Source organism: Carassius carassius, chromosome 38 (genome assembly GCF_963082965.1).
Source record: "Carassius carassius chromosome 38, fCarCar2.1, whole genome shotgun sequence".
In the NCBI taxonomy this organism is placed as follows: Eukaryota; Metazoa; Chordata; class Actinopteri; order Cypriniformes; family Cyprinidae; genus Carassius; species Carassius carassius.
The window spans coordinates 29525081-29539222 of record NC_081792.1 but is presented as its reverse complement, the minus strand read 5'-3'; the positions used below and the strand labels follow the sequence as shown (position 1 = coordinate 29539222).

At 41.0% G+C, this 14142-nt stretch overlaps 2 protein-coding genes across 4 annotated transcripts in view; one reads left to right on the top strand and one right to left on the bottom strand.

The window, feature by feature from the left end:
* Window positions 1–14142, top strand: part of LOC132119759 (lysyl oxidase homolog 4-like) — a 174054-nt gene that overhangs the window by 24568 nt on the left and 135344 nt on the right. For all 3 annotated transcript variants that reach the window (XM_059529992.1, XM_059529993.1, XM_059529994.1), the window contains one exon: window positions 111–202. In XM_059529992.1, coding sequence (XP_059385975.1) covers window positions 111–181 — 71 coding nt within the window. In that variant the 3' untranslated portion in view covers window positions 182–202. The remainder of the gene's footprint in view (window positions 1–110; window positions 203–14142) is intronic.
* zgc:158270 (uncharacterized protein LOC791213 homolog) overlaps window positions 2113–14142 on the bottom strand; it is a 20404-nt gene continuing 8374 nt past the window's right edge. The window contains exons 4-14 of the mRNA XM_059529011.1: window positions 13604–13708; window positions 13482–13532; window positions 12737–12793; window positions 9709–9801; window positions 9487–9625; window positions 9142–9269; window positions 9010–9066; window positions 4538–4609; window positions 4035–4466; window positions 2773–2787; window positions 2113–2694 (exon numbers count right to left, since the gene is read on the bottom strand). Of these exons, the coding sequence (XP_059384994.1) occupies window positions 2599–2694; window positions 2773–2787; window positions 4035–4466; window positions 4538–4609; window positions 9010–9066; window positions 9142–9269; window positions 9487–9625; window positions 9709–9801; window positions 12737–12793; window positions 13482–13532; window positions 13604–13708 (1245 nt within the window). The 3' untranslated portion in view covers window positions 2113–2598. The remainder of the gene's footprint in view (window positions 2695–2772; window positions 2788–4034; window positions 4467–4537; window positions 4610–9009; window positions 9067–9141; window positions 9270–9486; window positions 9626–9708; window positions 9802–12736; window positions 12794–13481; window positions 13533–13603; window positions 13709–14142) is intronic.

Below are 14142 nucleotides of genomic sequence, written 5' to 3'. Positions count from 1 at the left end.
ACACACACACACACACACACACACTATCACACACACACACGCACAAGCCGTAAATGAAACTCCATACATTGATGAACAGCACACATGACGTTTACCTCGCTGTGTTTCAGGAGACGCTTACAGCGCAGAGGCAGAGGACCTGTTTGAACACCAGGATCAGATCTCAAACAACTTCCTGTGATGAAGGACTGACGCTGGATTCCTCTGATCGCCGCCTGAGGGGCGGGGTCTGCGTGTGGGGGTGGGGCTAGTGTGATGATTGACAGGCAGGCGTTTACAGTACATTTGGGCCAGTATTGATGAAGCAGAAGATCAGAAGGGATTTCATGAGTGTTAGCAGATGCTTCTTGATGAGGCTCATATATTCATCTTCATCACTCCTGTGAGAATCATAGGAAAAAAATTTAAACACACAAATTTACAACATTGATTTGAAGTAAACTTTCTTTCACCAGTGTCATTCCTCCTGCTTGTTGTGCTCATCATTTTCATAATGTTGTTGTTTTTTATGTGTTGTTTAGTTTGGTTTGTTGGAGAGAAAACATGTTTTTTTTTCATTTTAAAATCTCTGTAGATCAGCGGTTCTCAACCAGGGTGACTTAAAAGCATTTCAATGTTTTTTTTTTTTTTTTTAGCATTTTCTTTAAATTATATTAAAATGAACTCATTTTAAAAGCTGGGGGGGGGGGGGGGGGTACAATTAAAAAAACATTTTTTGTGAAAAATTTCAATAACTCAAAATGCTAAAAAGTTTTCTTTAAAATAATTGTATATATATATATATAAATTAAAATAAAAAAAATTGAAAGTTTTTTTACGCCTTCTATAATTAGTTATTAAATATATTTTTAATCACAAAATGAATTATAGTTAATTAAATGTATTGATACCCCAATCTCTGTTAATGAAAATGTTGAAAGGCTAGCTTCTTTGTCCTAATTATTGTTGGATGAGGGGGACTTTTATTCTGAAAGCTTGAGAACCGCATCTGTAGATGATGTAAAGGTAATTATTTCTGATGTTTCATCAGTGTATTATTACTGTTGTGAATCCAAACACATGATCCTTCTGATGTTGATTTCTCTGGCCACTGGTGCTGATTTTAGTGGCTCATTTAGTCTTATAATATAGATAATATTATTATACATTATTATAATTATTACTGGCTCAAACGGAGCAGAATCTGTGTAATAAATGTTTCATTACTGTTGTATCGGCATGCACAGGTTTAATCTCGGGTTTGTCGGACCTCAGTTTTTCTCTCTGTGAAGAGAAAGAGTTTTACAGATTGTGCTTCAATACTTGAAAAATAAACGTCTCGTGTCAAACATAAGAGATCTTATATTCCATACTGTACGAACCCAGAGATTCCTGATAATAAAGAATGACGGACTTCAGCTTCTTCACTTTACATTCAGAAACGCACATAAACCCTTCATACACGAGAGATCTCATCGGACGGGTGCGCTTTAAATTGTTTTAAATTGACCTTCATTAAAACTGCAGAAAACAACTCAAACATTCCAGCGCAAATGCTGAAAGATGATTCAATCAAGAGCACACACACACACACACACACACACACACACAGCTTATTAAAGTTAGAAAAGGGATTAGTTAAGAGCAGTGAGAGATTTTCTCGTTTGTTGTTTAATGAACATGAAGGACAGACAGAAGGAATTTTATTAGACTGCTGTCACTTTAAGAGCTGCCTGCGTCCAATATAATGTTACACGTGCGTTTTCTGTTTGCTTTCACTGAAGACCAAAATCACCATTTACTACTTAGGATACTTGCACACAAACAAGCTGTTGATTGCATTTCAAATGTCTTAAAATCACTTGTTTTTAAACAGCAATGCTTAAGTGTGTGCAAACGATATGTGTGTGTGACCACAGCACGTCAACATCACGTGAGCGCGAAACCGGTTAACCGTTATATCTCCCGCCGCTCCTCGAAAACATTCAAAACAGGAACATGATCCACTTCTGAAAGAGATTTAGAAGTACAGCACACTGACCGAGCTTCAGCTCTCTGAATCGGTTCATGAGGAATGAATCTTACAGTCATCAAATGATTCCCATGAACACACAAACAATCCACACGTGAACATACAGTGATTCACTTTAATCAAATTGAAAAATAAATTAAAGAAATAGAAATGGAAAAATTAATGAAACATTCCGGAGTGATGAAGCCCAAGGCAGAAGACGGTAGAAAACAAAACGTGTGTGTGTGTGTGTGTGTGTGTGTGTGTATGTGCGCGATTGTGACAGCGAGCAGCTTAAAAACCCTGGTCTGTACAGGAAACGCAGTCCGGACGGATGGAATGATGAAGCACAGGAAGTTCGTCTGTACAGCAGAGAGACGGAGGAATCATTGGTACAGTTTAGTGTTCTCAACTAGGTCCTGTAGTGTATCGTGACCCGCTCAGAGTCACATGACGCATGCTCAGAGCGTCCGGCGGAGGACAGAGACGTCTTCTCCATGAACACAGATGAGACGGACAGAGGAAATGACATGAGAAAGAGGACACCTGGTCAAAGATCCCCCAGAATCCTCGGCGTTCACGGAGCATCCTGAACCTGGGCGTCTCGGCTAGTTCCTCTTCTTGATGTTGTTGTTTGAGGACCGTCTCGGTCTCTGCGTCTGTGACACTTTGCTCCGCACGACCTCGAACAGTTTGGAAAAGACCTGAAACCAGAGACGTGTGTTAGTAACACACACACACACACTTGTGATGGAGGTGAAGAGGTCAGAGGTCACTCTCACCTTCCTCGGCGTCCTCTGTGTGAGCATGGAGTGAGAAGAGAGCGAGACGTTACAGACAGAAGAAGAGTTCAGAGCTTACCTTCAGCTACACTGATCTGAGTCTTCAGTATGAAAGATCAAACCTAGAGCGGAGTCTAAATCATCCTCATCATCATCATCATGATGGGGGGGGGGGGTATTATATTTCTAATTCAAGTAAGAAATATAACTTATACTAAGTTCTAATTCAACAAAGTTAAAATATAAAATAAAATAAATAAAACCTAAAGTATAATAGACATAGTCTAAAGGGTTTAAATTAAATTCATAAATATCCATAAAATAATAAATTAAAAAACATAAATTATAAAAAAAATATAAAAACGATCAATATTTTTTTGACACTCGTCTTATAAAGTTCACTGGGTGTGGGGGGGGGGGGGTTGATTTTTTTTTATTTAAAAAAATAAATAAATAAAGATAATAAAATACATACTTCAAATATATAATGTAAAATAACCAATAATAACATTAAGTTCCTTTGACAGCTGTCTTAGAAAAAAAATATAAGCATACAAAAAAAGAAACAATAAAATTTACAAATAAATAAATAACAGAAACGATTACTGTGAAAATTAAATAATGTTTAGTGCTTTTGGCATCTGCCTTCAGGAAAATAAATACATAAAAGAAACTAATACAATATAAACAGTACAGACCAATAGTTTGGAAACATTACTATTTTTAATGTTTTTGAAAGTTTCTTCTGCTCATCAAGCCTGCATTTATTTGATCAAAAATACAGAAAAAAAATATAATATTGTGATATATTATTACAACTTAAAATAATTGTTTTTAAATTTATTATACTTTAAATGATCATTTATGTCTGTGATGCAAAGCTGAATTTTTAGGATCATTATCACATGATCCTTCAGAAATCATTCTAATATGACGATTCATTATCAAAGTTGGAAACAGTTCTGCTGCTTAATATTTGTTCAGAACATGTGATACTTTTTTAGGATACTTTGATGAATAAAAAGTAAAAAAAAAAAAAAGCAGCTGTGTTTTTAAAATATAAATATTTAGTAATAACAATATACACTACTGGTCAGTAATTTGGGGTCAGTCATTTTTTTTTTAAATAAAATCAATAATTTATTGAGCAAGGATGTGTTAAATTGATAAAAAGTGATAGTAAAGAAAATAAGACAGAAGACAGAGACAGAGAGACAGAGAGACACAGACAGAAGCTGGTGCTGATGATGAGAGATACACACCTGCTCCCACAGAGTTAGTGCCAGACGGTCGATGAAGCAGCCCAGCTCTCTGAACTCTCCCGAGTATTTGACGTAGGTCCAGACGCAGAGCGAGAGCAGCGCCAGACCCATCAGCAGGTTACACAGCACCGCCACAGAGCTCACGCCCAGGAAACCCGTCAGCATTGACGACACGTACATCACCAGCATCACGGCGAACAGCGTGGCCGGCGTGCGCACAGCGAAGAAAATGTTTTTTCCGTGGTTGTGTTTGAGGAAGCTGGCGTAGGCCTCGTCGATCTCCTGCTCCAGCTGCTCCTGATAGCGGCGGCAGAACTCCTCACCACCCATCTTCTTCACACCGCAGAACTGACGCACGCAGCTCTGCTTCAGCTCCTCGTGACTGCGCTCCAGATCCACCGGAGACATGTAGGGTCTGTCTCCACCGCACACCTGCAGACAGAGAACACGCGTGTGTCACAGGAGAGAGCTCATGTGACCAAGTGCTCAGGTGAGACACATACCTGCTCCATGCTCCTGCTGTACAAGTCTTTAGCTCCAGATACAGCGGCCAGGTTATTAGCTTCAGCCGTCGCCTGCAGCACACACACGCACACAAAAATGGTATATGTGAGGATTTCCAGTCAGGATTTAGACCGTATCATAGTACTGAGACTGCTCTTCTTAGAGTTACAAATGATCTGCTCTTATCATCTGATCGTGGGTGTATCTCTCTATTAGTTTTATTGGATCTTAGTGCTGCGTTTGACACAATTGACCACAACATTATTTTGCATAGACTTGAACACTTTGTTGGCATCAGTGGAAGTGCATTAGCATGGTTTAAATCATACTTATATGACCGCCATCAGTTCGTAGCAGTGAATGAAGATGTATCATATCGATCACAAGTGCAGTATGGAGTACCTCAAGGCTCAGTACTAGGGCCGCTACTCTTCACGCTTTATATGTTACCCTTGGGAGATATCATCAGGAAACATGGTGTTAGCTTTCACTGTTATGCTGATGATACTCAGCTCTATATTTCTTCGCGGCCCGGTGAAACACACCAATTTGAAAAACTAATGGAATGCATAGTCGATATAAAAAACTGGATGACGAGTAATTTCTTACTGCTAAATTCTGAAAAAACAGAGGTGTTAATTATAGGACCTAAAAACTCTGCTTGTAATAACCTGGAACACTGTCTAAGACTTGATGGTTGCTCTGTCAATTCTTCGTCATCAGTTAGGAACCTAGGTGTGCTATTTGATCGCAATCTTTCCTTAGAAAGCCACATTTCTAGCATTTGTAAAACTGCATTTTTCCATCTCAAAAATATATCTAAATTACGGCCTATGCTCTCAATGTCAAATGCAGAAATGTTAATCCATGCATTTATGACCTCAAGGTTAGATTATTGTAATGCTTTATTGGGTGGTTGTTCTGCACGCTTAGTAAACAAACTACAGCTAGTCCAAAATGCAGCAGCAAGAGTTCTTACTAGAACCAGGAAGTATGACCATATTAGCCCGGTCCTGTCAACACTGCACTGGCTCCCTATCAAGCATCGTATAGATTTTAAAATACTGCTTATTACTTATAAAGCTCTGAATGGTTTAGCACCTCAGTATTTGAATGAGCTCCTTTTACATTATAATCCTCTACGTCCGCTACGTTCTCAAAACTCAGGCAATTTGATAATACCTAGAATATCAAAATCAACTGCAGGCGGCAGATCCTTTTCCTATTTGGATCCTAAACTCTGGAATAACCTACCTAACATTGTTCGGGAGGCAGACACACTCTTGCAGTTTAAATCTAGATTAAAGACCCATCTCTTTAACCTGGCATACACATAACATACAAATATGCTTTTATTATCCAAATCCGTTAAAGGATTTTTAGGCTGCATTAATTAGGTAAACCGGAACCGGGAACACTTCCCATAACACCCTATGTACTTGCTACATCATTAGAAGAATGGCATCTACGCTAATATTTGTCTGTTTCTCTCTTATTCCGAGGTCACCGTGGCCACCAGATCCAGTCTGTGTCCAGATCAGAGGGTCACTGCAGTCACCCGGATCCAGTACGTATCCAGACCAGATGCTGGATCAGCACCTAGAAAGGACCTCTACATCCCTGAAAGACAGCGGAGACCAGGACAACTAGAGCCCCAGATACAGATCCCCTGTAAAGACCTTGTCTCAGAGGAGCACCAGGACAAGACCACAGGAAACAGATGATTCTTCTGCACAATCTGACTTTGCTGCAGCCTGGAATTGAACTACTGGTTTCGTCTGGTCAGAGGAGAACTGGCCCCCCAACTGAGCCTGGTTTCTCCCAAGGTTTTTTTCTCCATTCTGTCACCGATGGAGTTTCGGTTCCTTGCCGCTGTCGCCTCTGGCTTGCTTAGTTGGGGTCACTTCATCTACAGCGATATCGTTGACTTGATAGCTGTGACGAGTGGGGCGGGGCCGAGAGCCGTGGGAACGGAGCGAGGCCGGTGGAGTGATTGGAAATGAGCGACACCTGCTCCAATCACCGGTCTCGAGTGCCACGGAGGAGATCGGAAGGCTACAAAAGAGGAGCGACGACAGTGAACGACGAGAGAGGACCAGGCCTGGGCTTTAGTTTTTTTTTTGTGCATGGCAGTCGTCCGCGAGGGGCTGTTGCGCTGTTTTGTGTTTATTTGGTTATTAAAGCTTTATTTAAGTGTCCGCCGTTTCCCGCCCCCTCCTTCCTGAGGTTAAGAATTTTGTACTACATTAAAATTAAAATTGATTGCACAGACACTATTTAACTGAACAGAGATGACATCACTGAATTCAATGATGAACTGCCTTTAACTATCATTTTTGCATTATTGACACTGTTTTCCTAATGAATGTTGTTCAGTTGCTTTGACGCAATGTATTTTGTTTAAAGCGCTATATAAATAAAGGTGACTTGACACACAGATAACAACTCAACATCCAATGAACAAGCCTCCGCCTGAAGTACTGCTTAAACCTTGCATTTGTTCTTGAATTTTGGTGAATATTTCTCATTAGGGCCATGCAAAGTTTCAACACGCGTGTGTTGGAAAGGCTGTGTATAAAGCTTTTGGGTTGGGGTAAAATCTATTAAATCAACCTCAGTCCTAATAAAAACTAATTGTTTTTTTTATTTTTATTTTTAATCCAGGATTTTTACTCTTTAATTTCGAAGTTCTTAAATGATGTCACTGATTTAAAAATCAGTGATTGTGGACTTAATTTTTTTTTTCCTTTTAAATCAGTTTTGGACATCAAAGTTCAAAAGATTAGTAACAACATTGGCTTTGATGCATTGTTAGTTTTTGTGCAGCATCAGATTTAATTTTTTTCTCCCTCATTTATTGTTTGTGGCGGTTTTTGCCCCATTGACTTCATAATGACATTTTTTGATTGCAAAGCCATGACACCATAAAATCATGCATTCTTGATTGTTGGTGGTTTTCTATGGGATTAGAATCCCGCCAAATGTATTGCAGCCACAAAACCGAAAAACAAATGCAATTTTTTTTTAATAACAAACAGCGCAGTCATGGATCTGCGCTTGCATTTCTAAAAGTTGCAGTTAGAGTTTCATGTAAATCAGGGCAGACTTCAGCGTCACCATTGGCTCACAAGTTCTAGATTGACAGCTGCTCCTCTAGCCAATCAGTCAAAGGGGGAGTTGACGTCACTCCAATGCGACTCGTGGCTGCTGTGGCAGGTGTGTGAAGATGGATAACCATCCGTTTAGTTCTCCATCCATACTCAACTCTTGCACCGTTGTTCAGTTTATTTGAAGTTGTTGTTGCATTTTGCTTCATAATAAATTATGTTCATAAATCTAATGCGGAGTAGATTTTTTATAGAAAATAGGAAAAAAAAAAAGAAGTGTATCACTGAAGGATTTTAAGGTTTTAAACTGGATCGATTTACCATCAAGAAAAGACAAGCATTTCACACATAGGCCACATGCAGATGCATCAAGGTAAGTGCACAAAGGCTCTCACACACACACACACACACACACCAACATGCTTTTATACTCCATATAAATGCCAGAAACAAAGTTGTTGTTTTTTTTTTGCACAGGCCTATCTAAAGGGTTAATGGTGCCACCTGGTGATCAACTGTAAAAATGACAAATTTTATCTCTTCCCAACAGGGAAAACCACCATCAAGAATGCATGATTATATGGTGTCACGGCTTTGCAATCAAAAACTGTCATTATAATGGAAGTCAATGGGGCAAAAACAGCCACAAGCCATAAATGGGAAAAAATTTAATTTGATGCTGCACAAAAACTAACAATGCATCAAAGCCAGTGTTGTTAATAATATTTTACATGTCCAAAACTGTGATAAGTTAAAAAAAAAAATCCAGTCCACAATCACTTTTTATATTGAAAAAAAATGTTTTGTGTTTTTTTCCCCCCAAATCAGTGACATCATTTATGAACTTGGCAATTAAAATTAAATTTGAAGAAAACATTAATCTGATAAATTTTTACAGCAGTTTAATTTAGTGGATGTTTTCATCCCGAACATAGCGAAAGGGTAGTGAATTTGAACGATACACAAGGGTTAACTAAACTAATAAATAAAAAAGGATGTCGAATAAATTGAATTCAAACTGCTACAACTACTAATGTTGTGTTTATTCTTTTCTGGACCGTTTCATGATTTAGTACAAAAATGCATGAAACTTAGAAAAATGAAAATGTAACAATTTCTTAGAATTGTTTGGCAAACAAAGTGTTGAACAATAGAAGTTTACGGTTTAAATAACAACATGGACTAAAACTTTTGTGATCTCGTGAGATATTCTTTCAAAATAAGGTCCTAGATTAAGAAGCACATTCTGTTGCACAACAGATCATAACTTCTTCAGGTAACACTGCACATAACCCATGCACATGAGAGATCTTAGATTATGCCAAACTCATCTTTTCTACGAGACGTGAAGATCATGTCTGTACCTGTAACATGGACTTGGGATGCGGCAGTTCTTCACCCTGATAGATCTTCATGTAGGCCTGGGACGGAGAAGCACACGGTCAATCCCAGCATGCATCTGAACGACGGAGACCAGATGGAGAAGTGGGTCTTACTCTGAAATACTGCAGCAGATCTCGACACGTGACTTTAGAGCCGCTGATCTCCTTCTCCAGCAGATTCTCAGGAGCCAGAAGCAGCGGCACCAGATTCACCAGCTCCCTCTTGAACTCCTCATCGATGTCTGCGCGCACACACACACACCAGACACACACACCAGACACACACACCAGACACACACACCAGACACACACACACAGACACACGTCTTTTATGTTCATTTTATTTTAATACTACTTTATATTTCAGTGATCAATAGCACTTTATTTTGAGTGCTGATGTGAAACGAGTGTGTGTTTTGCTGGAGCTTGTATTCTCTGGTCATCAGCGGGGACTCTCACCTTGTAAGCGGCCGTCGAAGCGTGGGTTGATGGCCACCTTGAGCCCGGGGTGAGGCAGCAGGAAGCAGCTGATCTTGGAGAAGCAGGAGTTGATGTGCTTCCTGACGTTCTGCAGCTCTTCATGTTGATTCTGTTTGACCTGAGAATCACAGCATAGTTCAGCTCATATGATATGTGATAAGAGCAGGAGAAACCAGATTCCTGCGATGTCACGTGACCCACCTGCAGCCTCTTCTCCAGGAACTGATTTCCTCCTTCCAGACCGAAAGCGTGTTCGTACGGGTAACTCCAGTCTCGAATGAGAAACATCAGCGACTGCAGACCAACAGACACACACACACACACTCAAAGGTGTGCACACTCACATGCAAACTCACTGACTCTTTGTACACACACACTGTACACACACACTGAAACACGCATACACTTACTCTCACTCACTCGATCACTCGTGCGCACACTTACTCACTTGCTCACGGTTGTGCACACACTCACTCTTACGTGCACACTTACTCTCTCACTCACGCTAGTGCACACTCACTCTTACGTGCACACACTTACTCTCGCTCACATTTGTGCACACACTCACTCTTACGTGCACACACACACTCACTCTTACATGCACACACTCTCTCGCTCACGCTTGTGCACACTAGTGATGCGCAGGTCGGGGTTTTTCCAACTCGCGGGTCCCGCTTTTATGAAACTATTTGGCACGCCCCAGCCCGCCCCGCAAATCAAGTAAAATTTCTTGACCCGCCCCGCACATCGGGGACATCACACAAGTTACGTTGCTACTTAGACCTTCGTACCGTAACCTTATCAATATAGGCTATAGGTAATTGCACTATGAGGGTTCGTTTGTGAGCAAATCTTTTAGGTGAACGAATCGTTCTCGTTTACGTAATCCACTGACCATAGACAGTAAAAGACTCATTTCTCGTTCAATGAAGTTCCTCCCACAGCAGCGCGCGATCGCGGCGCTATTAGCAGCGCATGCACAGCTCGTGAACAGCTCTGTGAACTGTTTCATCCTGTCAAAAAGAGTTACTCAAGATGTGACTGAGCATGTGACTTGTTGAAGGTAGTGAACGAATACGATCTTCTCGTAGGTGAAAGAGTTGAATGAACTGATACATCTCGTTCGTGAATTAAATTAATGAGAGTATACAGGGTCAGTGAGCCAAGCATGTAAATCTTGATCATCAATCAGCAGATACAAAGCGCAGTTATTGGTGCACATACGCTTGTTTTCATATTTGGAATACAGAACATAACTCCAAGTTTAATCCCCAATAAAACCTTGTGCTTTGTTAATCTGAACAATTTATTTAGACTATTTATTTAATGCGATCATGCACACACTAATAAAGCCAAATCAGTTTTTGTCACAAGTAAGTACGTTCGTTGACTTAAGACTTAACACAAAAGACACTCTTTCGCCAACTGCTGGCGTATTTGTGTAATATGAAGAAATGGTCACTGAACGAATCAGTGAATGAATCATTTTGGTGAACAAACTGAAAATCAACAAATCTCTTGAAAGAATCAAAATATCCACAATTAAATTCCATGCAACATAAATGGATTTTTAAACATTTGGTTTTTAGTGACCCGCCCCAACCCGCCCCGCAATAAAGTGCCAATTTCTTAACCCGCCCAAACCCGACCCGCGGGTTACACACTCGGAGATGACCCGCACATCACTAGTGCACACACTCACTCTTACGTGCACACACTCTCGCTCACGCTTGTGCACACTCACTCTTACGTGCACACTCACTCGCTTACTCTTGTGCACACACTCACTCTCCCGTGAACACACTTACTCTCACTCGCTTACTCTTGTGCACACTCACTCTTACGTGCACACACTTACTCTCTCGCTCACGCTTGTGCACACACTCACTCTTACATGCACACGCACTCTCACGTGAACACACTCACTCGTGCACACTCTTACGTGCACACTCACTTGCTTACTCGTGCACACACACTCTTACGTGCACACTTTCACTCGCTCACTCTTGTGCACACACTCACTCTCACGTGAACACACTTACTCTCACTTGCTCACGCTTGTGTGCACACTCACCCTTACGTCCACACACCCTCTCGCTCACGCTTGTGCACACACTCACTCTTATGTGCACACACTTACCCTCTCGCTCACATTTGTGCACACACTCACTCTTACGTGCACACACTCACTCTCATGTAAACACACTCACTCGCTTACTTGTGCACACACTCACCCTTACGTGCACACACTTACTCTCTCTCACTCACACTTGTGCACACACTCACTCTCACGTGAACACTCACTCACTCGTGCACACTCTTACGTGCACACTCACTTGTTTACTCGTGCACACACACTCTTACGTGCACACTTTCACTCGTTCACTCTTGTGCACACACTCACTCTCACGTGAACACACTTACTCTCACTCGCTTACTCTTGTGCACACTCACCCTTACGTCCACACACTCTCTCGCTCACGCTTGTGCACACACTAACTCTTACGTGCACACACTTACTCTCACTCGCTCACTATTGTGCACACACTCACTCTTACGTGCACACACTCACTATTGTGCACACTCACTCTTACGTGCACACACTTACTCTCTCGCTCACACTTGTGCACACACGCACTCTCACGTGAACACACTCACTCACTCACTCGTGCACACTCTTACGTGCACACACACTCTTACGTGCACACTTTCACTCGCTCACTCTTGTGCACACACTCACTCTCACGTGAACACACTTACTCTCACTCGCTTACTCTTGTGCACACTCACCCTTACGTCCACACTCTCTCGCTCACGCTTGTGCACACACTCACTCTTACATGCACACACTTACTATTGTGCACACTCACTCTTACGTGCACACACTTACGCTCTCGCTCACGCTTGTGCACACACACACACTCTTGCACACACACACACACACACACACACTCTTGTGCACACACACACACACTCTTGTGTGCGCGCACACACACACACACACACACACACACTCTTGTGCGCACACACTCTTGTGCGCACACACACACACACACACTCTTGTGCACACACAAACACACACTTGTGCGCGCACACACACACACTCTTGTGCACACACTCTTGTGCACACTCTTACTCCCACTCTCAAACACACATACTCACTCTCACGTGCCCACACTTACTCTCACACAATCGCACACATGCTCTCACATTGTTAAACACTCCATACCTGGAAAGGTTTGAGGTAGATCTCCTCCATGGCCAGTCGACCATACTCTGTGAAGAGCTGAAGCAGCAGAAGCACACATTATAATACAGAGAGTATTTGCACACTTGAGTCACTTCATTCTGTTTTTTTAACGCAGTGACATGACAACATCTCAAAAGATTCATGACACAGTGAGAGACACAGAACAGGTCAGACATGCTGAAGATCTAGTGCTGATAATGTGAAGTACACCTGTGACCACTGTTCATCATTTCATCTTTGTAGAAATATGTTAACAGACGTGACACAGAAAAGCACTGCATGTTCCTGCAGATAGATGCAAATGCCATTTAAGTGTGTAAAGGTTTTAAAGCTGAACGTTTAATTTGACATTGTCCTAAAATTCAATATTTAAACAGAAGCCAACTAAAACTAAAAGAAAAAAAAAGAACTAAAATAACAAATTTCACCTAATTGCTAGGCAAATTTTGTTAATAAATTGTTAAATTTTAAAAATATTAAAAACTATAAAAGTATTTCAGTTCTGCTAAAAATCCTTGCATTGATCAGCCGTGTTCGAACAGCTCTCACATCGTTGTTTACAACAGATGATCCCAATTCAAAATAGCCTTACGGAAACGCTAAAATAATTTCTTACTGATGATCATTTCATTGGTGATCTGTGAAGAATAAATCAGTGCACCTCTACTTGATATTTTGACATTCAGCTGTGTGTTCTCGGTCTGCATTGAGCAGCGCGTCTCACCTGAAGATGCTGCAGATCGTCTTCTTGAACGTTTTGGGACAGGTTATAGACCTGCACATAAGAACAGGGGCGTCAGGACACTGCGAGCTCTCTCAGCGAAGCACACATGATGCGTGTCGTACCTGTACAGAGCTGATCATGGTGCTGAGGGCAAACAGTGTGGCACAGTCTCTGATGGTGGACTGACTGTCAAACACTCCCTGTGTGTCCAGGAGCAGCACGGCCACCTGCAGACACACACACACACACACGGTCACGGGTTACTGAGCCAGAACACACACACACACACACACACACACACACACACGGTCATGGGTTACTGAGCCAGAACACACACACACACACACACACACACACACACGGTCACGGGTTACTGAGCCAGAACACACACAACCGATCATAGAACGAGTGAAAATTACATCGACACTAAAATAACGTGACCACCTGACACTGGATAATGAGGAAAAACACAAGAAATAAATATAAATAAATATTCATATTAACAATTAATAAATATTGATAATCAAATTTTAAATAAATAATAAACAATAGTAATACATACTAAAATGTAAAGATAAATAAAACAATTAGTAGCTAAATGAAAGTTCAATAATAATAAACAATGCATAAAATTATAAATAATCAAACAAATAGTAATGCA